The sequence below is a fragment of the Rutidosis leptorrhynchoides genome, chromosome 9 (assembly GCF_046630445.1).
Source record: "Rutidosis leptorrhynchoides isolate AG116_Rl617_1_P2 chromosome 9, CSIRO_AGI_Rlap_v1, whole genome shotgun sequence".
Lineage (NCBI taxonomy): Eukaryota > Viridiplantae > Streptophyta > Magnoliopsida > Asterales > Asteraceae > Rutidosis > Rutidosis leptorrhynchoides.
In genome coordinates, this window is record NC_092341.1 from 22,925,510 (window position 1) to 22,951,769 (window position 26,260).

General features: G+C 34.3%; 1 protein-coding gene across 1 annotated transcript; it reads right to left on the reverse strand.

Annotated features, from left to right (window-relative positions):
* Window positions 1-3,315: 3,315 nt before the first annotated feature.
* LOC139867826 (topless-related protein 4-like) lies at window positions 3,316-25,423 on the reverse strand. The gene is made up of 32 exons (XM_071856176.1): window positions 25,408-25,423; window positions 24,486-24,587; window positions 24,161-24,268; window positions 23,975-24,031; window positions 23,833-23,896; window positions 23,613-23,690; window positions 23,396-23,523; window positions 17,485-17,574; window positions 17,175-17,354; window positions 16,887-17,000; window positions 9,897-10,055; window positions 9,641-9,803; window positions 8,853-8,982; window positions 8,700-8,755; window positions 8,421-8,577; window positions 8,227-8,336; window positions 8,061-8,130; window positions 7,900-7,973; window positions 7,728-7,823; window positions 7,544-7,639; window positions 7,319-7,446; window positions 6,992-7,226; window positions 6,739-6,900; window positions 6,556-6,654; window positions 6,300-6,443; window positions 5,587-5,697; window positions 5,329-5,508; window positions 5,058-5,186; window positions 4,875-4,970; window positions 4,602-4,790; window positions 3,782-3,948; window positions 3,316-3,670 (listed from the first exon to the last, which is right to left on the reverse strand). Exons 8-32 carry the CDS (start codon window positions 17,562-17,564, stop codon window positions 3,487-3,489), a joined length of 3,309 nt encoding a protein of 1,102 aa, XP_071712277.1. The 5' UTR covers window positions 17,565-17,574; window positions 23,396-23,523; window positions 23,613-23,690; window positions 23,833-23,896; window positions 23,975-24,031; window positions 24,161-24,268; window positions 24,486-24,587; window positions 25,408-25,423; the 3' UTR covers window positions 3,316-3,486.
* Window positions 25,424-26,260: the final 837 nt, after the last annotated feature.

Sequence of the window (26,260 nt, forward strand, 5' to 3'; positions counted from 1 at the left end):
ACTGGCATAACGCTATGATCGAAGAATATAATACTTTGATTAAAAATGGTACTTGGACCCTTGTGCCTCGCCCTTCGGACACGAACATAGTTCGCTCCATGTGGTTGTTTAAGCACAAGTTTAATGCAGATGGTTCACTGAGCAGATATAAGGCTCGGCTTGTGGCTAATGGCCGTAGCCAACAGGTTGGTATTGATTGCGATGAGACCTTCAGCCCGGTTGTAAAATCGGCTACCATCAGGACTGTTCTCAGCTTCGCTGCTTCTCGACACTGGCCTGTTCATCAGCTAGATGTCAAGAATGCATTCCTACATGGTCATCTATCTGAGACAATATATATGCATCAGCCTCCAGGATTTCGTGATACTGCTCACCCGGATTATGTCTGTCTCCTGCAGAAGTCTCTTTATGGGCTAAAGCAGGCCCCTCGCGCATGGTTTCAGAGGTTTGCCAGTTACGCTCAACGAGTGGGTTTTCATCACAGCAGATGCGACACATCCCTGTTCATCTACAAACAGGGCACCGACACAGCTTATCTTCTATTATATGTCGATGACATCATTTTGACTGCATCATCACCCGCTCTTCTTCGGTGGATTATCAGCTCTCTGCATCGGGAATTCGCTATGACTGATCTGGGACCACTCCACTACTTTCTGGGTATTTCTGTCACACGTAGCTCCTCCGGAATGTTTCTCTCACAGAACAAGTATGCCTCCGAAATCATTGAGCGCGCTGATATGGTTGGTTGTAACCCTTACAGGACTCCGATTGACACCAGCACCAAACTCACCGCGAGTGGTCCTCCGGTAAAGGGCCCCACTCTGTATCGCAGTCTTGCAGGTGCACTACAGTACCTCACTTTCACCAGGCCAGATATTTCTTACGCCGTGCAGCAGATATGTCTCTTTATGCATGATCCCAGGGAGCCCCACATGGCTACTCTCCGCCGGATCATTCGGTATGTTCAGGGTACCATTGACCTCGGACTTCAGCTATATGCATCATCTACAGCCTCACTAGTCGCATACTCTGACGCTGATTGGGCAGGTTGCCCGTCTACTCGCCGCTCCACTTCAGGATATTGTGTCTTCTTGGGTAATAATCTCCTGTCTTGGTCATCAAAGCGACATCACACTCCGTCTCGCTCTAGTGCCGAAGCCGAATACCGAGGTGTTGCTAACGCCGTTGCAGAGACATGTTGGCTCCGTAATCTTCTTCGTGAGCTCCATTGTCCTCTCGCCACAACTACTCTTGTCTACTGTGACAATGTCAGTGCCGTCTACATGTCTGGCAACCCGGTTCAACACCAGCGCACGAAACATATTGAGATTGACATACACTTTGTTCGCGACCTTGTGCTCAAAGGTCACATTCTTGTGCTTCACGTACCTTCCCGCTACCAGTTTGCAGACATCTTCACCAAAGGTCTTCCTACGGCACTGTTTGACGAATTTCGATCCAGTTTGAGTGTTCGCCCTGCTCCCTCTCCAACTGCGGGGGGATGTTAGCAGACTATTATTATTATGCATGGTTTTCTTGTATTGGGTCTGCGAGCCTGGTTGATTATTTCTATGGGCCTGCGAGCCCACCTAGTGCTAGGTTTCTATTCTATATATTCATTGTACGCACACTGTTTTGGGGGAAATCAATCACCCGATAATTATGCAGCCTGTACGCACACTGTTTTGGGGGAAATCAATCACCCGATAATTATGCAGCCTAACAATATAAACATGATCTCGTATCCAACCCGATCTTCATTAGTAATAAATGAAATTAAAAAGGTTTTAGAGAGAGAGAGAGAGAGAGTAAGAAGTCTTGTATTCGATCACATAGAAAACGGTCAGAGAATTTCAATTTGGTTTGACAAATGGAATGTAAATGGCCCTCTTGATAAGATTATTAATAGAAGAGAATGGTATATTATCTATATATCTAATAGACAAAACCCTGTAACACTATTCATCAATAGTAACCAGGGGTATTTTCGTCATTTCATCTTTTTTTTCAACTTTCGTAAAAGAACCAACCCTTCAATGTAACAAAAGATGTCGAAAAAAATTCTTTTTTACAAAAAAATCAACTAATATTTTTTTTTTCTTTTCTTCCTCAACGATAAAAGAGGCAACTTTCATTAAAAGGAACAACCCTTCAATGCTACCAAAAGATGTCGAAAAACATTATTTTTTACAAAATAGATCAACTAACTTTAAAAAAAGAAAAAAAAACCGAACGCTAAAAGAAACAACTTTCACAAAAGGAACAACTCTTCAATGTTAGATGTCGAAAAAAATTCCTTTTTACAAAATAGATCAAGACTTTTTTTTAACTCGCATTCAAAACGGAGCCCCCGGCGCGAAGCGAGGGCTCCACAGCTAGTTTTATTACTAAAAGAGAAAGGTATAATGTTAGATTCAATGATACTATGAAGGTTACTAACATAATCTGAAATAATCAATGGACAAAGGATATGGCCACATGAATGGGTATCAAAGCACCCGATATTAAACAAGATTAGCTCCCTTGCTTATTGGTAAGCAAGATGAATCCTTATGGGTGACTAATGATGCTAAAAGGTAATTGCGGAGGCAATAGGGTGGTTAGGGGCTCTTTCACCCATAACCGGACAAATTAAACTAAACTATAATGAATTTTTAGTAAGTTGATTTTTGAAATATTTATTCATCCACCCCAATTTATTTAAACTATAAATGAATTTATAGTAAGTTAATGTTTAAAAAATTTATTTAACCACCCCCAATTTTTAGTCTTTGTTAGGTACTGAAGAAAATTTTGGAGGCAAAATCGAAACCGAAACATAAACCATAGTCAATTTCAAAACCGAAACTGAAAACCGAATTCGTATTTGGTTCAGTTTCGATTAAAACATAAATACTCAAAAGATCAACATTTAACCAAAATAATCATAACAAATCAATTTTAAATTCGACTATAAAATCGATCTTTCTTCTTTATATGTTAATAGTTTTATTCAATTTTTGGTTAAATCGAATAAGTAAAGCCGAAAACTGAACTGAAAATCAAACTCAAATGCGATTTGGTTTTTCTCGGTTTTCATTCGGTTCGATTTTCAAGTTAATCAGTTTCAAAGTTGAAACCTTGAACACCTCTACTATCTTAGGGATTATGGGATAAGTCCTTGGTAGCCAGTTAGCGTTTAACTGTGGTTGAGTTATCTCAACAGATCTTTGTAGGAACCACGCAGCTTTAACTAGCTAAACAAAACAATCAATAAGACCATAGATTAAGATAAGCCTAATAGAGAGTATAAACATAATGAAAAAACCTCAAAACAATGTATGGATAATAACTGCATAAACATAACAAACAGTCTTACAACAGAAATACATAACAAAGTCTAACAACTGAAAAACCATAAAGCAAAACTGTAATTCATAAAGTTGGGACCTAACTGAACCTTATAATCCACAACAAAAGTACAACATCCCATCGTTTAACCGCCTATGGCTCTACTGCAACAGGGTTTTCACTCGTACCAACAACCTTTTCATCACACTCGCTACCCCAGTCTTTCTCCGATTCCAGCGGCTCAACAACATAAACTCCACCATCCGAAATCCCCAACGCAAATTGTTTTGGATTTAAAGGATGAGCAGCAATCGCATTAATACATACTTTTATTGCACTGTAAACATTTTATCAAGTTAAGAAACAGTTATTTAATTATTATATTATTGAAAAAGAATAGATCAATTACAAAGAAACTGTATATATACATATATATACATATATATACCTGAGCTTAGGTGGCAAATACGCTGCAGAAGTAATGCGACATGTCAGTTTCAACCAAATTGATGTAACGATATTCACACTCCCATCCTCCATGCTTACATAAACGTACTCTCCGTCGCATGAATATACAGCATCGGTTATCGAGCCACACGCTTGTTGCGGAAACCACTAGCAACAAAACAGAATTGTAAATATCATTATTGTAAATGTTATTATTTATTATTAATTATTATTATAAAATACTCCCTCCGCCCCATCTTGATAATCCAGTATTCCTTTGGGTTGTCCAAATAATAAGGTATATTTTCTTTATGCCCTTAACTTTTGCATATAAGATAAAAATATAGCTAAAAAAATAAGGGGTAAAACTGTCAAATAAAGAAAAAGTACAGTGTACAGATGAGATTTGAGATTTCTTAAACTGTGTGTTTTTTGTCTGTTCACTATTAATATGAGACGGAGGGAGTAGTAAATAGTAAATGTGATATGGTTACTTGTTAAGGTCAAAACGTGTAAGTTGGCAGGGACACGCTAACCCTGTGTGCCGTAGCACCCACCAATCCCACCCCGAAAGAGACCTGTGCCGGCAAAGTACCTCCTCCCAGGTACCACAGTGACGGCAAGGCGATTTTTACCCCAGCTAGCTAGACCCCCGAAACACTTCACAAATTTCCCCCCGGAGGGAGAAATAATTCCATGCGGGGCGCCCAGACTGAGAATCGAACTTGCGCCTTTCTTAAGGTCAAAGCTTCCCCCACTGTGGGCCCAGGGATCAAAGGCATCGGGTACCACTGAGCTATAAGCTCGTTGGTTGCACATACCTGCATCAGAAATTCAAGATTTTCTGGATCATACAAGGCGATTTGGCTTTCGTGGACCACGAGTAAGCGAGTACGATCCAAGTTAAAATATACTCGAGTCTCAGGCGAAGGGTTGTTGTTTCGTCGAAAAGGAATATTCAAATATTTACTTGTAACTTTTTCCCAATTTTCAGTGTTCCAGATACAAATCTGAAACATGAATCGAATTTGAGTAACTAAATTAGGTAAACAGTTCGAAAGTAATAAGACTATGCTGGAGGAAAAGTAACACACCTGTGCATCTGCTCCTGATGAGACGAGAATCTTTTTATCGATATCATATGCAAGCCCAGTGACAAACTTCTGATGACCAACTAACTTTTGTAAAGCCTGTAACGGGTTGTGATTTTATGTTAGAAAATTATTAAAAATAAACTAAAAACCTAAAGTCAAATATGGATTTGGTGCAAGGAGTACCTGGTCAAGGCGAATGTTGAATATTTGTATAGTACAATCTGCCAATCCAATAGCAATGATATTGTTGTCCTGTGGATTGAAAACGAGACTCGTTGGAGCGGGTGGATGATCAATGAACGACGTCAAAGTCTGCAAAAGAAAAAAAGGATTAATAATATATATATATATATATATATATATATATATATATATATATATATATATATATATATATATATATATATATGCAAAACAAACGTAATATGAAAATAAGGTGAACACAGTTAGTTACCTTGAATGATGTCATATTATACAAGGATACTTTTCCACCTGATGACGATATTACATAAGAATTATTCTTTGAAATTGCGAGACAGGGAACGGCAGTATCCGTATCAACATCTCTAATATCATTTATCATTAAAATCCCACTCGTAGGCTGCCACATTCGAGGTGCTTCCTCAGTAGTCGCCTATAAAATATAAATAAATAAATGTAAGTAAGAGGATGTTTTTGGAACATGAAAAACGCGATATCGTTTGATACGTACATTTCCGGTTGGGTTTTGCTCAGTCTTTTGCCATTTCCACAGTTTGTGCACAGCATTATAAGCCAGTGCTAGTACACCACTTCCGGTGTTTGTATACAAAAGTTTTACAATCTGAAAAATCACAAATTGATTAGATGAGTAATATGTGTGTGTGTGTGTGTGTGTGTGTGTGTGTGTGTGTGTGTAGGGAACGGGTCCAGGGATAAGCAACTTTAGGGGTGCAACGGGTTAAGTAAAATCATATTTTTTTGCTTTCTTTTAAAAAAAAAATTTAGATTCATAAATCTACATCAAAATGTTCTCCTAATCTATATTTTTATAAGCCAAAAACATTTGAAATCGTTCAAAAATCGGTGATGAATGATAATAATCATGCGGAATGATAAATTTATCATTCATCAAAACGAGTCATGAATGATAATATTATCATTCATCACCGATTTTTGGACGATTTGGTTATATCCTTTTTGTAATTTTTGCGTTTTCTTCTATTTGCATATTAAAAAACCCTAAAAAGATATATTTTTTTCAAAAATAAAAAAAAAAAAATTTGCTTATCCCGTTCGTACCCTTTTTAAGCTTATCCATATATCTCGCCCGTATTTATATATATATATATATATATATATATATATATATATATATATATATATATATATATATATATATAAGTTTTCCGTGCATGTAGTATATGTGAAACCATTGATACGTACCGGTGCTTCAACGAGATTATCAAGGAGTCTCATAGAACGAAGTTCAGACGGTTCAGTTATTTCTTTCGGAGTCCAAACGGCTGAACATACGAGCTCGTCTACACCTCTAGATCTCACAACTGACATATTCTGGCTATCCTGATTCTAGAAAATTCAGAAAAGGTTGATTTAAAAATTAAAAAAAACAACAGAAGATTTTGGTGAGTTTAGGAAAAAAAAAAAAAAAAAAAGAGAGAAAAAACAAATCTATTCTTACGGGAGTAGGTACGGCTGGCGACGGTGTACGTATTTCCGAAGTTCCTACGCTTGCTCCAGCTGCAGAATTAGAACCCACAAAAGTTGTGCTTGTAGATGGCTGCAAAAAAATAAATAAATAAATAACCGACATAAGAATCGTACCAATTTGGAGAGTTAATATGAAACATGTTTATATAACAACCTTAGCAACAGCCCCGGAAACAACTCTACGAGATTCTGATTGATTCTCGATGGATCGTACGAGCCGATAACCTTCTGCGTTCCCGAGTATTTTTACACCTTTATCAGCAGTTGATGCAGCTAATAGTACGCCATCTTTGTTAAACCTAATACAAGGTGTCGCCTGCAAAGTATTTATCAAATTAGTTATTTAGTTATGAACGATATAACACATAAGAACGTAAAGGAAACGGGATAATTCATTTAATTGTTACCGATAATCCGCCATCTGCATTTGTACTGGTCAACTGGTTTTGCTTGTCCATATCCCAAAACTTAATACAGAAATTGTCACCGACGGCTAAAAACCGTTTAGCTATGTCGAAATGCACGGAACCGGGAGAGTGCTTCCCAGTAAGACCACTGTATGATTGCTTAACGTTTCCGTCGCTTTCGTTCCATTCTACAAGGAACGATACCCCATCGTTGCTCGTACCAAGGGAAAAAAGCCTACATTTCTTATTGCTATAATCAGTTAAAAGATCCAACAACAGTTGAGTTTATCAAACAAGATAACTGAAATATTATAATGATCAATATACCTGGATCCATCACTATTGTATGCTAGTCTGGTACACGTTGAACCGGGGGCATCATATTCAATTCTTGGACCAGCTTCATCGTATAACCAAACCCTGATTTTCCCGTCCATAGCCGTTGAAAGAATATACTATCCAAGATTAAAAAAAATCAAGTTAGAAGAAAAGCATTAAAAAATAGAAGTTTGTGAACGATGATGTTCAAGAAAAGCATACACTACGACATGCCTTGATGTTTGCCTTATAATGTGGCAATATAGAATATATGGGTGCATCATGACCTTCGAGTATATGTTGGCGGGCCCCAGTTGCAGTGTCCCATATCTGCATAAAGTAGACAAATTATTAGCATGTAAAGTACTTTTTTGTTTCGTTATTATTGTATCATGAGTGAATGTTGTGGTAAATGTACCTTAATAGTCCTGTCCTCTCCACAAGTAATCATCAATACACTCTGTTCTTGGGTGGAAAACGCAACATCACTAACGGACCCCACATGAGCCTCGATCTGAATAACATGAGTAAACTATTTAGTACCAAAAAATGAAACCACCTTATGAATTAAGTTTTATAGCATGACTAACCTCAAGGTGATCTTTTAGTTCTTGTCCAGCATGATATGAAAACACATGTACAACGTGCATCGAGTATGCAACACCTGTTAATCACAGACATTGGAATACATCACTAGTTTCGATTATTTCAATTATCAAGTAAATGGAAAATAAAAGAAATCTATGCATACCCATAAAAAGTCCATCGGGGCTCCATTTGACTCGGTTGACGTACACAGGCTGATGATTGCCCAGAAAAGCCTGAAAACATATAACAAAGCACATAAGTACTATGCCACACCTATTAAAGGCTTACTGGTTCAATACAAAAATTATAAAAAATAGCACATGACGTGCCTGAAAAGCAAATGAACATGATCTGACGTTCCAAACCGAGAAACTTCTATGCGCGATCCTTAACCTGCTACCTATCTCCCAAAGTGAGATGTCACCCATGTCCGTTCCAACTGAAAAACGTAAGATTTCGTTACACCTAACGGTTTGAGAAACTGAAGAGATAGATAGATGTAATTAAGGCAGAAAGAACAAACCTAAAAGCAAAGTTTGGTACTCGGGATGAAAGTCCAAACTTTTCACGTTGGAACCTTGGTTTATTAAAGTAATAACGTTAGTCGGTAATTCTTCAGAAGCAAGGAAGTTGACGCCATGGTTTGGACGCGAGACCGATAATGAAGGGATACTCCTTATCTGCATTTAAGTTTATGTATCAGTAAAAAAAAAGCCTTTACTTTACAAATTTGTATTAATTATTCTTTAAGAAAAATTTGATTGTTCTTTTGCAGCATTTTAAAGAGAATTATGATATTCACCTCCTCTGGCACCCTTAAAGGTCTTGCTCTTTTCAAGACAAGTTCAGGTTCAGCAGCTACACAATTAACCAAGTCATCATGATTAGGTGGCTTACATTTGATGAAATAATATGTAAATGTAAATATTTATAAACTCCAAAAAAATAACATTACCTCCATTACTATGAGTAGCTAAAACAAGATCCCCTCCAATATTAGGATGACAAGTCAAAGCAGGTGTGTTGACCGACGATTGTCCACGAGTTGCAGTGAAAAGAAACTGTGCTTCAGGTTGTTGCATTGGCTGAGATTAAAAAATACATATTTCATTAGAGATCACTTGATATATATATATTATATACACATATGTATCTATATACATATGTATATATATTTACATATGTGTATACATATATATATGTATATATATTTACATATGTGTATACATATATATATGTATATATATACATATATATTTATATACAGATATATATACATACATACGTATCTATAAACACATATATATCATATACATATGTATATACATATACATATAGTACATATAGTTAAAAGTTCAAACGAGAAGCAAAAAAAAGAGCGAGAACTGCGAGAATCATTAAATTACAATTATTTTCACATGTGAGTAGGTTAAATCACGTATAAATGTTGATGGAGATTAAGAATGAACCAAAAATAGTTTGAAAAAACCTATCATTTAACTATATAATCAAATATATAATTTCTCGTTCACATGTGCAGATGTGTTTGTGTAACATGCGAAGATTTCATATAATTCACAATTGAATATGTAATTTGTGGTTGTGCACATTTCTTTGCCAATTATATGAACATTTGATAACAGTTATATGCAATTTGTTGAATATAAATGCATATAAACCATGTAATTAAAGAGTTCTCACAGTTCTGCCTCCATATAGACATATGTACATATATACACATACCGGGTGGAAACCAGGTCTAGGTATGGGACCAACAAACTGATGATTAGCCGAATGAGGTGGAGCGTGAGCAGCATTTGATGGACCACAAGTGTGGTCCACCAAAAGCGTTGTCATATCGGGATTAGCTTTCGGAAATTTGCATAGTTGGTGTTGCCAGTTTAGGCTGCAAAGGAATAAGCACAACAAAAAAGATTAGTTACTTACGGACTACACGTATGTACATTTTGCTAAAAGACAAAACAAGACTGTTAGTTACCTCTGGTTGACTAGTTGACGCAGCCTTGAGCTACTGACAGAAGGAAATTGACTTTTTTCGCGCAACTCTGGGCTCATAGCAATCAGTTTCTTGATCTCTTCGATCACTACAAGCCTCGCTGTATTATTATCTGTGTACTTCGAAAGCAGCGCATTTTCCCTGGAAAAAAATTATTGTTTAATTTAAGGATATCAAAAGTGTATATAGATGTAAAAATCATAAATACACATGGATAGATAGATATTTGTGTGTATGTATTTTATGGCTTTTACTTATATTTAAACATGAAAAACATTATTTCAGTAAACACCAAAAAGAAATAAATAATAATTTTAACAAAGTCAACAAAATGAGAAAAGTTACAGCATGTACTTTTAGTAAGAACAAATATATACTATATATAGTAAATAAATCGATAATTTATCTATTTATAGTAAGTAGTTCCTTGTGACACATAATTAACGTGACGTTTTGTTGGAGGTTTTATTGAGATTTCGTGTAGGGTAAAATAATCGATAGCCGGATAAATCACTGAATCGTGGTATCACTTTCCGAAAGTAATTATTCGACCCTTATTGCCTGGGTTACACGAATATCACTTTGGGATAAGACAGAGATTAGTTCTTGTTATTGGCAGTAAACAAGAACTCTTTTGCATAAGAGTATTAAGGTGTTTTTCGTATATCTTATTCTCATAAATGATAGTCTCTATTTATAGGCACCCGAAAACAAGTATTATTCCACGATGGAGATGTTTCACTAACTAATTTCGTTTTCAAATCTAAAACAAATCCTTTACATAAAGTTGTTTGTTTTATTTCAAACATCCTAATCAAGGAAATCGTTTTCAAATCTAAAACAAATCATTTACATAAAGTTGTTTGTTTTATTTCAAACATCCAAATCAAGGAAATCGTTTTCAAATCTAAAACAAATCCTTTACATAAAGTTGTTTGTTTTATTTCAAACATCCAAATCAAGGAAATCGTTTTCAAATCTAAAACAAATCCTTTACATAAAGTTGTTTGTTTTATTTCAAACATCCAAATCAAGGAAATCGTTTTCAAATCTAAAACAAATCCTTTATATAAAGTTGTTTGTTTTATTTCCAACAACCAAATCAAGGAAATCTAGATTAAATCCTTTTCATAAAGTTGTTTGTTTTATTTCCACCTAGTGCAAGAATAATACTTCCGTAATCACTCAAATTTGTGATAATGGAAAACCATTTTCGGGTCCGGGCAATCTATCACTTAATGGGTGTACACTCCGTACCTCCTAACCCATTTACAAGTATAGATTAAATCCCTCAATTACACTAAATTTCTAACAATCCTCCCCAATTTAGTGCAATTCGTTTCATGAGAATTAAACAAATTAAAACAAAAACTCATGCATAAATGAAAATATCTTGAAGATTGAATTTTCACCTTAGTACATTACACATTCCAAATATTCGAGAATCAGGGTGTTCTAAGAATTGAACCCTTCAACCCATTTTGAATAACTGAAAATAACATACACATAAGTTTTCAAATACTCTAAAGCTATCCTGACACTTTACAAGCCATGTGTCCATATCCTTTCATGAATGTATCCAAAGCTAAAAGTCCAAGCTTTGTTGAAGCGGCAAAACTTCACATTCACATAGGTAGTTCACTTCAGTCATGCACCTGCTCTTGCACTTTTTCAAATGAACTATTAAGAAGCTAGACTTCAACCTGACCTTCAGCAGGTCCGAGTACATACCTTACCTTGGGATGATATAAAATTTATGTACTCCAAATTTCTAAGTATAAGCCTTCCGCATTGAATTCAACTTCTAATTTTCATCAGAAGGGAATTGGGTATCTTATAATTAGAAATTTATGTGGACTTTAAACCCATCCCCACAGCAGACTTGTCAACCAAGTCTCTTGCCAATCCCTTCGTCAAGTGATCAGCTAAATTCTGTTGTGACCTTACGAACACTATAGAAATCACCCCATTCATGATGAGTTCACGAATCATACTATGTCTGACACCTAAGTGTCTAGACTTTCCATTGTACATCTGGCTATAAGCTTTTGCCAATGTCGCAGCACTATCACAATGGATAGACATGGGTGCTATAGGTTTAGGCCATAATGGTATCTCATGGATCAAGTTTCTAAGCCATTCTGCTTCTTTACCAGCAGCAGCTAAAGCAACAAACTCAGATTCCATCGTTGAGTTGGTAATACATGTCTGCTTTTTAGAAGCCCATGAAATAGCACCTCCCCCAAGCAAGAACACCCAACCACTCGTTGAAGAATGATCTTCAATATTGGTTATCCAACTCGCATCAGAATATCCTTCTATTACAGAAGGAAATCCACTGTAAGATAAACTATATGCCATAGTTTTCTTTAAATACTTCAGTACCCGCCTAATTGCTTGCCAGTGATGAGTACTAGGATTACTAGTATATCTACTCAGTTTTCCCACAGCAAAAGCAATATCTGGCCTTGTACATGTCATGGCGTACATCAAACAGCCAATCACCTGAGAATACTCAAGTTGTGATACAGCTTTACCTTGGTTAGGCATAAGCTTCTCACTTGGATCAACAGGTGTACTCACAGGAGTACATTCAAAGCAATTAAACTTTCTCAACACCTTCTCAATATAATGAGATTGAGAAATTGAAATTCCTTTGCTTTCACGTTTGATCCTAATACCAAGGATAACGTCAGCCTCCCCCATATCTTTCATGGAGAACTTTGATGACAAAAATTCTTTTGTTAAATCAACTTGACTTTGGTCAGTCCCAAAGATTAACATGTCATCAACATATAGACAAATTATAACTCCTTTACCAGAATCATCAAATTTGCTATACACACATTTATCTGCTTGGTTCAATCTAAAACCACTAGATAAAACTACTTCATCAAACTTCTGATGCCATTGCTTAGGTGCTTGTTTCAAACCATATAAGGACTTCACAAGTTTGCACACCTTGCTTTCATTTCCTGGCATGACAAAGCCCTGAGGTTGGTTCATATAAACCTCCTCATCCAAATCACCATTCAAGAATGCTGTCTTCACATCCATCTGGTGAATAACCAGATTGTGAATTGTAGCCAAAGCAATCAGCAGTCTAATGGTAGTGATACGTGCCACAGGAGCATAAGTATCAAAATAGTCAATTCCAGACTTTTGTCTAAAGCCTTGAATGACTAACCTTGCCTTGAACTTTTCAATAGTTCCATCCACCTTCATCTTCTTTTTGAAGATCCATTTGCAACCCAAAGGTTTGCAACCGGGAGGTAGATCAGCTAACACCCAAGTGTTATTGTCCATGATGGAATCCATCTCATCATTAATTGCCTCTTTCCAGAATGCAACATCCTGAGACCTCATTGCTTCATCATATGTTTTAGGATCATCATCAACATTGAAACAATATGAATATTGGGTAGAAACATCATCCCTAGAACCTTCAACTAAGTATAGTTGAAAATCTGGTCCGAATGATTTAGGTTTCCTTTCTCTTTTGCTTTTCCGAAGCTCAAGTGACTGATCAACAGCCTTTTCAGAGACTTCATCATTACAATCCTTATTGATTCCATTGTTACTTGGAATCATATCCTTTGGTCTAGGTATAGATGAAAATCGATTTTCATCAAAGATTGCATCCCTTGAATCAATCACAGAATTGATTGAGACAAATTCATTAGGCTCTATTACATAGAACCTATATGCCTTGGAATGTTCAACATATCCAATAAAAATGCAATCTATACCTCTTTCACCTAAACTTTTCTTTTTGGGATCAGGCAGTCTTACAACCGCCCTACAACCCCATACACGAAGATAATTCAAGTTAGGTTTCCTTTTATTCCAAAGTTCATAAGGTGTAATCTTGTTTCTTTTGTTAGGAACTCTATTAAGCAAATAACAAGCTGTTAACATAGCTTCCCCCCAAAATCCTTCACTTAAACCCGAATAGGATAACATGGAATTAACCATTTCCTTAAGGACCCTATTCTTCCTTTCAGATATACCATTTTGTTGTGGAGTATAAGGAGCTGTGGTCTCATGGATAATACCAACGGATTGGAAATACGATTGGTCAATGTATTCACCTCCCCTATCTGTTCTAAGTCTTTTAATCAAAGCCTTTTGTTGTAATTCTACTTCAGTTTTAAATATTTTAAATTTATCTAATGCTTCATCCTTAGTATGTAACAAATAAACATAGCAAAATCTAGAAGCATCATCAATAAAAGTCACAAAATATTTCTTGTTTCCTAAAGTAGGAGTAGCATGCAAATCACATAAATCACTATGTATTAATTCCAAAATTTCAGTATCACGATGTACATTTTGAAATGGTTTCTTAGTGATCTTTGTTAACATACACGTTTTACACTTTTCATTGTTCATGTCAAAAACCGGTATTAATCCATCTTTAGACATATCTTGCATTCTTTTAAAGTGTATATGTCCTAGTCTAGCATGCCAAAGTGTAGAATTATTTATGCTAGAAGTAGATATAAAAGCAAAATTAACATTCAAGTGATTAATGTTAAGTCTAAACATTCTATTGCATAAATAACCAAAACCAACAAACATACCATGTTTTGACAAAACAAACTTATCAGATTCAATCACTTGTTTATAACCACAACAATTTAACACACTACTGGAAACTAAATTTTTTCTTATTTGTGGTACATGCAAAACATCAAACAAACAAATAGTTTTTCCAGAACTAAAACACAAATCCACACTTCCACGTCCATGAACAGAGGCTGTTGACTCATTTCCCATATGAAGAATTGATCCATCAGTCACGGACTCGTAAGTCTTGAACCAAAATCTATCCTTGCATACATGGGTGGTGGCTCCCGAGTCAACCCACCACGCGACATCATCATCCTGCACAAAATAAGCCTCAGATATATATGAAACATAATAATTCTTATTTGAATTATTAAATATATTCTGACCTTTCGAGTTGTGGTTGTTTAAACCATTTCCCGAACCGCTTGTGCTAGATCCTTTGGCATTATTATTACCAAAAATAACCTTGCAATCCTTTTTTATGTGTCCAGTTTTACCACACTTCCAACAAGTCAATTTAGACTTCTTGTTCGGATTAGCCTTGTTATAACCTCGATGTTTACGTTTGCCCTTTTTGTCATTATTACTAGTGAACTTTTTATGTTCCACCATATTGACAACAGACGTACCAGCAACTTCGTTGCTCTTTGGCTTGTCATTATCCTGCAACCTGAGGGATTCCTCAATACGCAGATGACTACCCAACTCAACAAGAGTTAACTCCTCCTTCTTATGTTTCAAAGAATGTTTAAATTCTTTCCAAGATGGAGGTAGTTTATCAATTATGCTTGAGACTTGAATAGACTCATCCATGTTCATCTTATGTTGTGTGAATTGACCAAGTATACGAATGAGCTCATTGTATTGTTCCAAGACCGGTCTAGAATCGACCATCTTGTAATTATTAAAATTACTAACAAGGAACTTTTTACTAGAAGCATCCTCAGACATATACTTGGTTTCTAAACAGTCCCATAGTTCTTTAGAAGATTCAACATTTAGGTAAATATCAAAAAGGGAATCAGCCATACCATTGAGGATTAAACCTCTAGCGATGTAGTCATCGTTCTCCCACTTGCACCTTTTCCGAATTTGTTCAATAGTGGCATCATCACCATGATCTTCAGGAATTGGTGTGCTGAGTACGTACACCACACTCATGCTGCTCAGAAAGAAGTGCATCTTCTTTTGCCATCTCCTAAAATCAATTCCCTCAAACTTATCAAGTTTGGAGAAATTCGCCGTCATGTGTTTCATCGTAGCCGCCATCGATTATAACGAATAATTACTTTCGATTGTTGGAGGTTTTATTGAGATTTCGTGTAGGGTAAAATAATCGATAGCCGGATAAATCACTGAATCGTGGTATCACTTTCCGAAAGTAATTATTCGACCCTTATTGCCTGGGTTACACGAATATCACTTTGGGATAAGACAGAGATTAGTTCTTGTTATTGGCAGTAAACAAGAACTCTTTTGCATAAGAGTATTAAGGTGTTTTTCGTATATCTTATTCTCATAAATGATAGTCTCTATTTATAGGCACCCGAAAACAAGTATTATTCCACGATGGAGATGTTTCACTAACTAATTTCGTTTTCAAATCTAAAACAAATCCTTTACATAAAGTTGTTTGTTTTATTTCAAACATCCTAATCAAGGAAATCGTTTTCAAATCTAAAACAAATCATTTACATAAAGTTGTTTGTTTTATTTCAAACATCCAAATCAAGGAAATCGTTTTCAAATCTAAAACAAATCCTTTACATAAAGTTGTTTGTTTTATTTCAAACATCCAAATCAAGGAAATCGTTTTCAAATCTAAAACAAATCCTTTACATAAAGTTGTTTGTTTTATTTCAAACATCCAAATCAAGGAAATCGTTTTCAAATCTAAAACAAATCCTTTATATAAAGTTGTTTGTTTTATTTCCAACAACCAAATCAAGGAAATCTAGATTAAATCCTTTTCATAAAGTTGTTTGTTTTATTTCCACCTAGTGCAAGAATAATACTTCCGTAATCACTCAAATTTGTGATAATGGAAAACCATTTTCGGGTCCGGGCAATCTATCACTTAATGGGTGTACACTCCGTACCTCCTAACCCATTTACAAGTATAGATTAAATCCCTCAATTACACTAAATTTCTAACACGTTTCACATAAAAAAATTGAATTTTTAAGAGGCACATGTATTCCATGAATTCAATTTAACATGCTTGAGTACAAACATGCGGATATTTTCACCAAAAAGTTTGAATTTGATAAATCAACTAAATTTGTGCATTGAAAGCTTCTAATGTACAAATTATAAATGCAATTAATAGTGAATTTATCATCATCACCCAAATACAAAAATAATTGTCCAGTTGAAAAATGTTTAAGGTTTAGAATGTACCTAATATCTCCAAGGGTAAGAAGGAGTGTCATTTCCTTAAATAGTGCATCGTTGTGCGGTTGAAAAACTTTTAATTCTTGGTTAAGGATATTCAAGGCCTTAACACGATCCTTCCTGTAATCGACAAACCAACAAAATTAATACAGAAATAAACAAAATTTGAAAATAATAGTTTACAATAATATTTATAAAAAATTATTAAATAATAATAATAATAATGATAATTAATATTAATATTGATATTTTAATAATAATAATAATAATCGGAAAAAACACTATTTACTATACCTTTCCAAAGCCTCAAGGTATTTTTGTTTACGAATCTCAAATAATATTTTCAAAGAATAACGATTTTCACCAACGCTTATAAATCCACTGAGATATCTCTCCAAGGCTTCCCATTCTCCCTTTTTAACAAGCTCTTCAATATATTTCACATTCAAGAACCGTCCAGACTCCGATTCCAACCTAATTAATTCACAAAAACTAAATCATCAATTTTCACTACAAATTACAATAATTATAATTATAACAAATATTATTACTACTAGAATTAGAATATAGAATAATAATTTAAAACTCGATAAATAATTTTTACCGATGCACCGTTTCCTTATAATTCTCTTCATGTAAGTATTGAAGTACCAAATACAGAAGTTCTTTAGACAATCTAGACATCCTTCCTCTCCTATTAAAATCACATTTCAACAAAAACACTAAGTGTTTCAAACATTATTAGAACAGATGACACATAAAATTAAAACAAAACAAAAGTAGTATTACATGCTGATTGTAAAAAGTTTTTGAAATGCATGTAATAATTGTACCAAAACGCGTATATATATATATATATATATATACATGTATTTATATTTATGGTTTTGTGTGTGAGAGAAAGAGAGAGTGCGTATCTGCCACCGAAAAAAGTAAAAAATTAAAAGATAATTAATATTCAAGTGCGTCATCAATTTTAGTGTATAACATCATGAATTGAAAGCTATTCTTATACCGATTGAATACTAAATTCGTGTGTGTGTGTGTATGTATGTATATGTATATATACATATACATAGAAAATATAGAAACAAAGATATAGACATAGACATATAGATCAAAACGAAGCAAAGATTACTTGCAGAAATGAGAACGATGCAATAAAAAGGAATTTAGAATCTGTGAGTGGGTGGCTGTTACAAATATGAGTGAGTGAAGAACTAAACTATCATGACACTATTTATAGAGGTTTATAAACTTTTTCATGTTCGATCATTACACGCGCTTACCAAAAGGGTTAGACACACGCATTGATCGGTACCCTCCGTGAAACCGCGTGTCTAAGACACGAGTGGTGTATCGTTGTGGTCCACATGAAAATCTTAAAGGTACTGACAGCTATTACTTCCATGCAAAATTCATGCAATAAATTATTTAGGTACAAAGTGATTACTGAAGTTGGTTATAGAAAGACATAAAGATCTTCGGGAAAAGGCATTAAGAATTACGAATACAATATTCCCTCCGTCTGAAAATAATTGTTCCACTTTGATTTTCAAATGTCTTTTCGTTCAACTTTGACTTTAAATATTATTGTTTGTACAATATAACTTTTGACCATATTTATATGAACTGATTAGGTTCTATAATGGAAATTTCTCATCAAATGTTATATAGCATAAACAAAGAAAATTAAATCCAAAGTCGGAAAAAAGACTTTCAAAACTCAAAATACAGCAACAAAACCCAATACCACATAAGTGGTGTATGGGGGAGGTGAGATGTAGACAATCCTTCTCCTATCCGAGAATAAAGACAAGTCATTTCTCCACTCAGAGTGAAAACACTCTCAAAAGTATAGAAAGTCATCCTCTCTCTATTCGACGGATACAAAGATTGCTTCCTAGTGGATCTCCGGCCAATAAGTAGGAAAAAGTTTTTTAAAAGTAAAATTAAATTAAAAATAAATTTGAGACGCCATGTAGAAGGTAAAATCAAATTTTCATGGGTTTTAAATCCCGCCTGAAATTTAATTTAGGCTCTAAGAGTCACTCAAGTCGCCAATAAATCAACGCTTGTTGTCGACTCAATAACTAGAGCCGTATTCAAAACTCAAAATGAGACAGTTATATTGGGATGGAGGGAGTATTATTTAACTTTACTAATAATCTTATTGTATTAAATGCACTTAATATCTACAATCTAGAAAACATATATACACTATATATATTTATATGTATTACAATAAATTAATATTTTAGTATAATGATAATTATCTAATGCGGAGTAACTTTCTATTATCAGTATTATATACGGAGTATTATACTTGCCCAATGGAAATAGATCAAGAAGAGAGTACTCAACAAAGTCTACTTAATTAGAATATTAGAGTATATCTTCATTATAAAAGAATTTTAACGAATACTCATCAATTAATTTACTATTTTAGTTATTATTTTATGAATATTTAGTTTATTTCATAAATTCTTTTTAAGAGTTAAGGTTCTCTATGAATTTACATTTACTTACTTAATTTCCTTAAAATGTAATAGAATTACCTAAGCGGTAAAATATCATCATATTCATGTGATTATCATTTCACTTTTCAAATACTAAAAAGTGAGTTCACAAAGATCTGTCATTATATATTTTATTATAGTACTATTTTCTAAGTTATATGCTTTTTTAGTTAAACTTTTTAGAATATTATCTTTGTCATTATATATTTTATTATAGTACTATTTTCTAAGTTATATGCTTTTTTAGTTAAACTTTTTAGAATATGTTTTACTGGTGTTTTTTATTATGCGTGTTATATTATTGTATATTTTAGTTAGCCCATTTATCTTGTATCGTTAGTATAGCCCGGTTTTGTAAAGCCCATGTACATATGTATTTTTCACAATGAATCCTCTAATTCATTCCTTTAAGTACATATTTACATAGGCTTCGCAAAACGTGTTATACTAACGATACAAAAAAATTAGCTAACTAAAATATGCAATAATATACACGTCTAATGTGTATAAAGGCGTTGTATAATTTAATAATCGTCATTTTAAAGTCAATATATAACTATTATATACACCACTTATATGCACGTTAAAGTTAAGGTTTCTATGAATTAATTTTACTTACTTAATTTCCTTATAATGTAATAGAATTACCAAACCAATAAAATATCATCGTATTCATGTGATTATCACACTTTTTCACATACTAAAAATGTGAGTTCACTGGGATGACATTATATATTTTATTATAGTACTATTTTCTGAATTATATGCTTTTTTAGTTACACTTTTTGGAATATGTTTTACTAGACTTTTTTATAAGAAACTGTATACTTTAGTTAGCCCATTTATATTGTATCATTAGTATAACCAGGTTTTGTAAAACCTATGTAAATATGTATTTTTCGGAATCAATCATCTCATTCATTCCTTTAAATACATATATACATGGGTTGTGCAAAACCGGGCTATACAAACAATACAAGACGAATGGGATAACTAAAATATACAATAATATACACGTCTAACGTGTATAAAAATGTTGTATAATTTAATAACCGTCATTTTGAAGTTAATATAACTAACACTTTTATGCACATTAAAGTTAAGGTTCTCTATGAATTAAATTTATTTACTTTATTTCCTATTAGTAATGTAATACAATTATCTAACCAAAAAATGTCATCTTATTCATGTGATTATCATTTCACTTTTTCACATACTAAAAATGTGAGTTCACTAGGATATGTCATTATATATTCTACTATGTACTGTTTTTTGAGTTATGTGCATTTTCATATACACTTTTTGAAATATGTTTTGACTTTTTATTAGACGTGTATATTATTGTATATTATAGTTAGTCAATTTTATCTTATGTCGTTAGTATAGCCCGGTTTTGTAAAGCCCGGTTTTTTAAAGCCCGTGTAAATATGTATATTTCCGAATGAATTCTCTCATTCATCCCTTTAAACACATATTTACATGGGGCATTGCAAAACTAGGCTATACTAATGATATATAAGATAAAAAGGGCTAACTAAAATATACAATAATATACACATCTAACGTGTATAAAAACATTGATTAATTTGATAACTGTCATTTTAAAGTTATAACTGTTATGTATAGCACTTTTATGCAAGTCAATAAGCATATTGGAAATCCGATTAACAGAAGATTAAAGTGGTGATTGGTGATGGAAAAAATGTCAGGAGGGAAGAAGAAAAAGGCGGTGCAAACTATTCCCAAGGTTTTGCGGATTAGGAAAATAGGGTTGACGATCCAGTCGACAGAATGATTCCAAAGGTAGATCAAGGATCAATCTACCGGAGCAACTCAATAGCTTGGGGTGGATAGGGCTGCACACGGAATCAGATTCGTCAGACGAGGAAGACGGACGACGCGATTAGGAAATCGGAAAAAACAACGGATGCCTCACTCGAACTCTATCCCATCCAGAACCCGGAGTGAAAGTCACGCGCTTAGGAAGCTATGCAAAACCTTATAAAAAGGTGACTTGATGCGTACTCGCATGATCAATCGATGGACGGGATAATTGCGTGAATGATGAGACCGGCCTAACCTAAAGTGGGTCCTCCACCTTGATAGCGAATCTTGATTGAGTGACACTAGGAATCGATTCACAGAAAGAAGCATGGCATGAGATATGCAATGGAAAAAGTTCCAATAGAAATTACTTTACTCGATGAATATAGGTAGAGCCCTCCAACTCAAGCACGAGAGAGAAGCACCAACAAGCGGGATCGGGATCAAGACTAGCCCTGGTATATAGGAATGCAAGTAGGCGAATCTTTACATGTCCTTCAAAGCTTGAATAAGAGAGTGGAATGAAAAGGGGCACGCTAGCTGCAATCAAACTAATGTGCTAACACGCAACTACACAAGGATGCTTATAAAGCGCTTTAGTAATAGTATAGATAGGGCTTGTCAGAAATCTCGATTATGATTAAATAACAAAAGTAATTTAACTCAAAATTACCTCGTAAGGGCTTTCAAATTTTGGCTTTGCTACAAAAATTTTAAAAGGTCTTCAAAAGGCCATTGCATAGTTTACGAATTATGGTTAGTAGAGACCTAAACACAAGAATGGTTCACACTTCACAATCACACCAAGCCTTATGACGAAGGGGGATATAGGATTGTTGATCTATCACCAAAGAAACTATACTTTAAGAACTGGATACAAATAGAGCGGCAAAAAAGCCGTCTATATAAATCAAACACCATCAATGAGACGGTGACATAGAGAATTTTGTCACCCCCTTGTCACTTAAAAATAAAGAATGAGATATTAACTTTTAAATATCAAATTGGTGGGATAGAGGATGGAATCAAAAAGCGAACGCACTAGACAGACCCTTGAATTAACGAGCTTCCTTCTCCGGGTCTTTAGAGAAGTAACAGAGCGTGGTAAGATATATAGACGTCCAATATTGCAACAACTAGTTGCTCGGCCTTAATCTTGGGGTCATCTGACACTTCAGTCAAACGATAGATAAAGCAACCCAACTGATATCGCGAAGAGGCTTTTTTCTTTCACCATAAGACCTGGGAGATTATTATTACCCTTGGTAGCTTACAGTTTACGTCCATCCCTGGTCGGGTACAGTTTCCTTTTTCTTTGTACCTTGTACCTTTTACCCGAACTCACGCAAGTGTATCCCCCCCCCCAAAAAAAAAAAAAAAAAAAAAAGTCAGCCACCCCCAAGATATGCTTCTAGTTGAGCTAGTGGAGCTAATGTGACAGTTTTAGCTCTAAAATTAGCAAGGTTGCAAAAGACGTGAGACGGGGTCGAAACGGTAGGGTCCTAAAAAGGACGAGACGTTCGAGACGGGTCGAGACGGGAGTTGACCAAAGCTGACCTTTAAATATATAAGTATATAAATATAAATGTATATATGTATACATATTTTAAAGCCAAAAACTTTAATTGACTAATTTGTACCGATAATCGCCATCATCGTTAATTTAATACAAGAAGTTTAAACTAAAATACGACAAATTTGACCGATTTTACCGACTTTCTGGCTTTTCCGAATTTTGACAGACTTTGACCCGATTTTTTTCCGAATTTTGACCGTTGACTGTCATATTAGACGGTTTTCTTCGAGCCGGGACGTGGTAGTCACCAAACCGTCGCAACGGCTTGAGACGGGGTCTTTTGCAACAATGAGAATTAGACATTTACTTGGTTTATTAACGCCATTGGCTGCTAGAGCTAAAACTGCAGCTCTTGAATTAGTGTATCCTATAAAAACTACATTAGCTCCACTAAAAGCATATCTTGGGGTGGCTAGAGAAAGGGTCGAAACCGATAAGAAATTACCCGGTTAGGCCGCATGCATAAGAGTAAAATTACACCCCCTCCTTGAGGAAAATGTTATATCAGTTTACCCATTAGCTCCACCATGTGTTTACATTTTGTAGAAATATTAAATTAAACATATCACAACACTAAAGAGGTACTTTAAAATTACCCGCATTGCTGGATATGTACTGTCCGAAAGTCTTAGGAGCGACATTGTAGTTTCCTCATTCTTGATTTATCAAGAGAAACTTCATATGCAATTCTGGGCCTAGCTACCAAATTCCAATTTTTGGTATCCTATAAGTACATGGTGAAAGTAGGCATCATGATTCATGAATATAATTATTATTAAAATATATATCTTCATACACAATAAAAACACTTACTGTCATCTGCAAGGGTCGGATTTAAGTAACTCCATCAATTTTCCCCGGTCCAACGGCAGAAGTCTGTACACATTTCTTCTAATTTCACAAACAATTTGATTGTTGAAGTCAGGGATATGTTGGCGTTAAGTCGTTAACTTACAGCACAAGAGCATATAGTTGAAGTCTTTTAAAATTAAAAAATAAAAAATAAAAAAAAATACAAACAAAAACTACCAACCTGTTTTAATAGTGTAACCAGGATGCTAAGGAATCCACGCAATATCTTCTTTACACACTGAAACCTGAGTAGTATAAACAAATAATGATTTTGAAAAAAAAAATAATTAATTACGTATAATGGAACATAGCTTGAAGATTACCAGTGGCAGGGAGCACTCCAAAATCATTGGTTCTATGTTTTACACCACATTTCGTCACTGGTAAACATTTATATCACAAAACAGGATTATAAGATTTCGATAAAAATTATACAGAATCATACATTGCTGATAACAATTTAGAGTCTTAACAGCATTCTGCCAATTTCATTTAACGCTGAATCATACCTTGATGGGTTTACAGGTGCTTCCAATGGTTTTTTTTCTGGAAAACATATGGCTTTTTTGAGTAAACCCTTCCATTATTACAGACGTCAATGAAAAGATTTTACCAGCCTGTATTAAAAAGTTAACCAACAAAAAGTTGATCAATAACATGAAGAAAATGCCTCATAAAATTGATCCACCCGACCCGCCTAATTGAATTTTACTATTAAGTCAACGAGTCAACTGGATCTATTGAATTCATATCAAGGTTCAAAATACTGATACATATTGATTGGTAGATCGAACAATAGATACAACCATAAGCTAAAAAATTAACCCATATTACCATGTTCTGATGTTCCAGTTGTGCTGTGATGGAAATGGGCCTCTGGTTAGTTCATGAGCGTTGAAAACCCTCTTACTCGCCTGAAGCCTGAACAAGAAAAACCTTATCGTTTACCAGTTATTGTTTCCATATGTCATTAATCATATTATGTATACAAATGTAATGATATCGCATATGAACTCAGATCACGGGCGGATTTGAGCATGTTCTAAGTGTGCTATAGAACAGGGCCCATAATCCGAAGGGGCCCAAGAAAAACCCAACATATATTATATTTAGTGATCCACCGCAAGTCCATTAATTGTTTGATATTAAGTTTTTTGCAACCGCTATTTTGAAAGATGATCGTACTCATGATATTATTAGTTTTATAGAACTTATTATTATATATATGAAAAATTTTACGATACAAAAGGCCCAATTTGTATTTGCTGAACATGGCCCATATTTTTCACGGGACGGCCCTGACTCAGATAAATTTAAAAAAAATTATGATAAGCAAAATTACTATAGATTTAACCATATGGCTACTGATATGTAAAGTATTTCACTACTTAATCAGATTTGGTAAATGATTTTGTGTCTAGGATTATAAATTTTTCTCAAACTGAGAATAAAAATAAAATAACCCGCCAAATATCCTTTTTCACGCCAAATCTATCAGCTTACACTTCAATAAATTCCTACTTATAAACTAGGGCGTTAAAATTGATAAAACCTAACTTATTTGGTTCGCAATGCAGCCTATTAGGCTATTAACTAAACAGCTTATAACGTGTGAAACCCTAAGCTACAAATTGCAGAAATTAGAAGTGAGTACAGGATTGTTGGTATTATTAGTATAAATTTAACATTTAACATGAATTAATACGGAATATTAGATTGATAGGTGATGAATAAAGTTAGCATGATGTTATGATACCTGACGATTCAAGGATTGGAACGCATATTTGATTTTAATTGAACAGTGAAGACATATATTTGAGCGAAAAATAAGAGAATTGGAACGCATATTTGGCTGTAAAATGTGTTTAAAAAATGAAATGTGTCAAAAAAAAATTGATAAATTTCAAGTATGTTTTTTTTTTTTTATTGAAATGGAATGAAATTAAAGTTCATTTTATAAAATAACTAAAAAGATATATAAAATTCAATTTTCATTTTAATTTTCAGACTCGTTTTTTCAATTGGAGTTTTTAGATTCGCGAATCGAAAACGCGTGTCGAAAACGCACTGCGAAAACGTGTGTCGAAAACGCGCAGCCCAAACGTGCAGCGAAAACGCGCTATGATAACACATGGCAAAAACACGGGCCAAAATGGGGTAGAAGGAATTCAGATTCATCAACATCTTGATGGAATTCAAATCTATCAACATTCTGAAAGAATAAACGTTTTATAGATGAGGGAATCTCAAATTCAAGGAATTTAATTCCTTCCAAAATATGTCATCCAAATTTAATTCCAATTCCATCAAATTTTCTTAGGATTTTGTGAACCAAACGGTGCCTGATATTTTGGTCGCAGATAATCATCAGTTTCATTTTCGGCAAACACAATTTATTCTATTTGATTTGTTCGATTTTAATAATTTTGAAGGAAAACCCGGAAGCGAAATTCAAACTCAAAACTAAAACCGAACTGAAAATCGAATTCGGTTAAACCCGAAAAATCATAACTTAAACATAATCATCATTATAAATGGATTTTAAATTTGAATTTGAATTCGAATTTATATTTTGAAATGGATTTTATCTAGGGGTGTGCACCATTTGG

Excerpts from the sequence above, each read along its gene's own strand:
- LOC139867826 (XM_071856176.1), bottom strand. The coding sequence starts at position 17,564 with ATGTCTAGATTGTCTAAAGAACTTCTGTATTTGGTACTTCAATACTTA. Across the intron at positions 7,640-7,727 it reads GAGAGGACAGGACTATTAAG|ATATGGGACACTGCAACTGG; the intron begins GTACATTTACCA and ends TACTTTATGCAG. Across the intron at positions 6,655-6,738 it reads TTTCCGGGGCTGTTGCTAAG|CCATCTACAAGCACAACTTT; the intron begins GTTGTTATATAA and ends ATTTTTTTGCAG.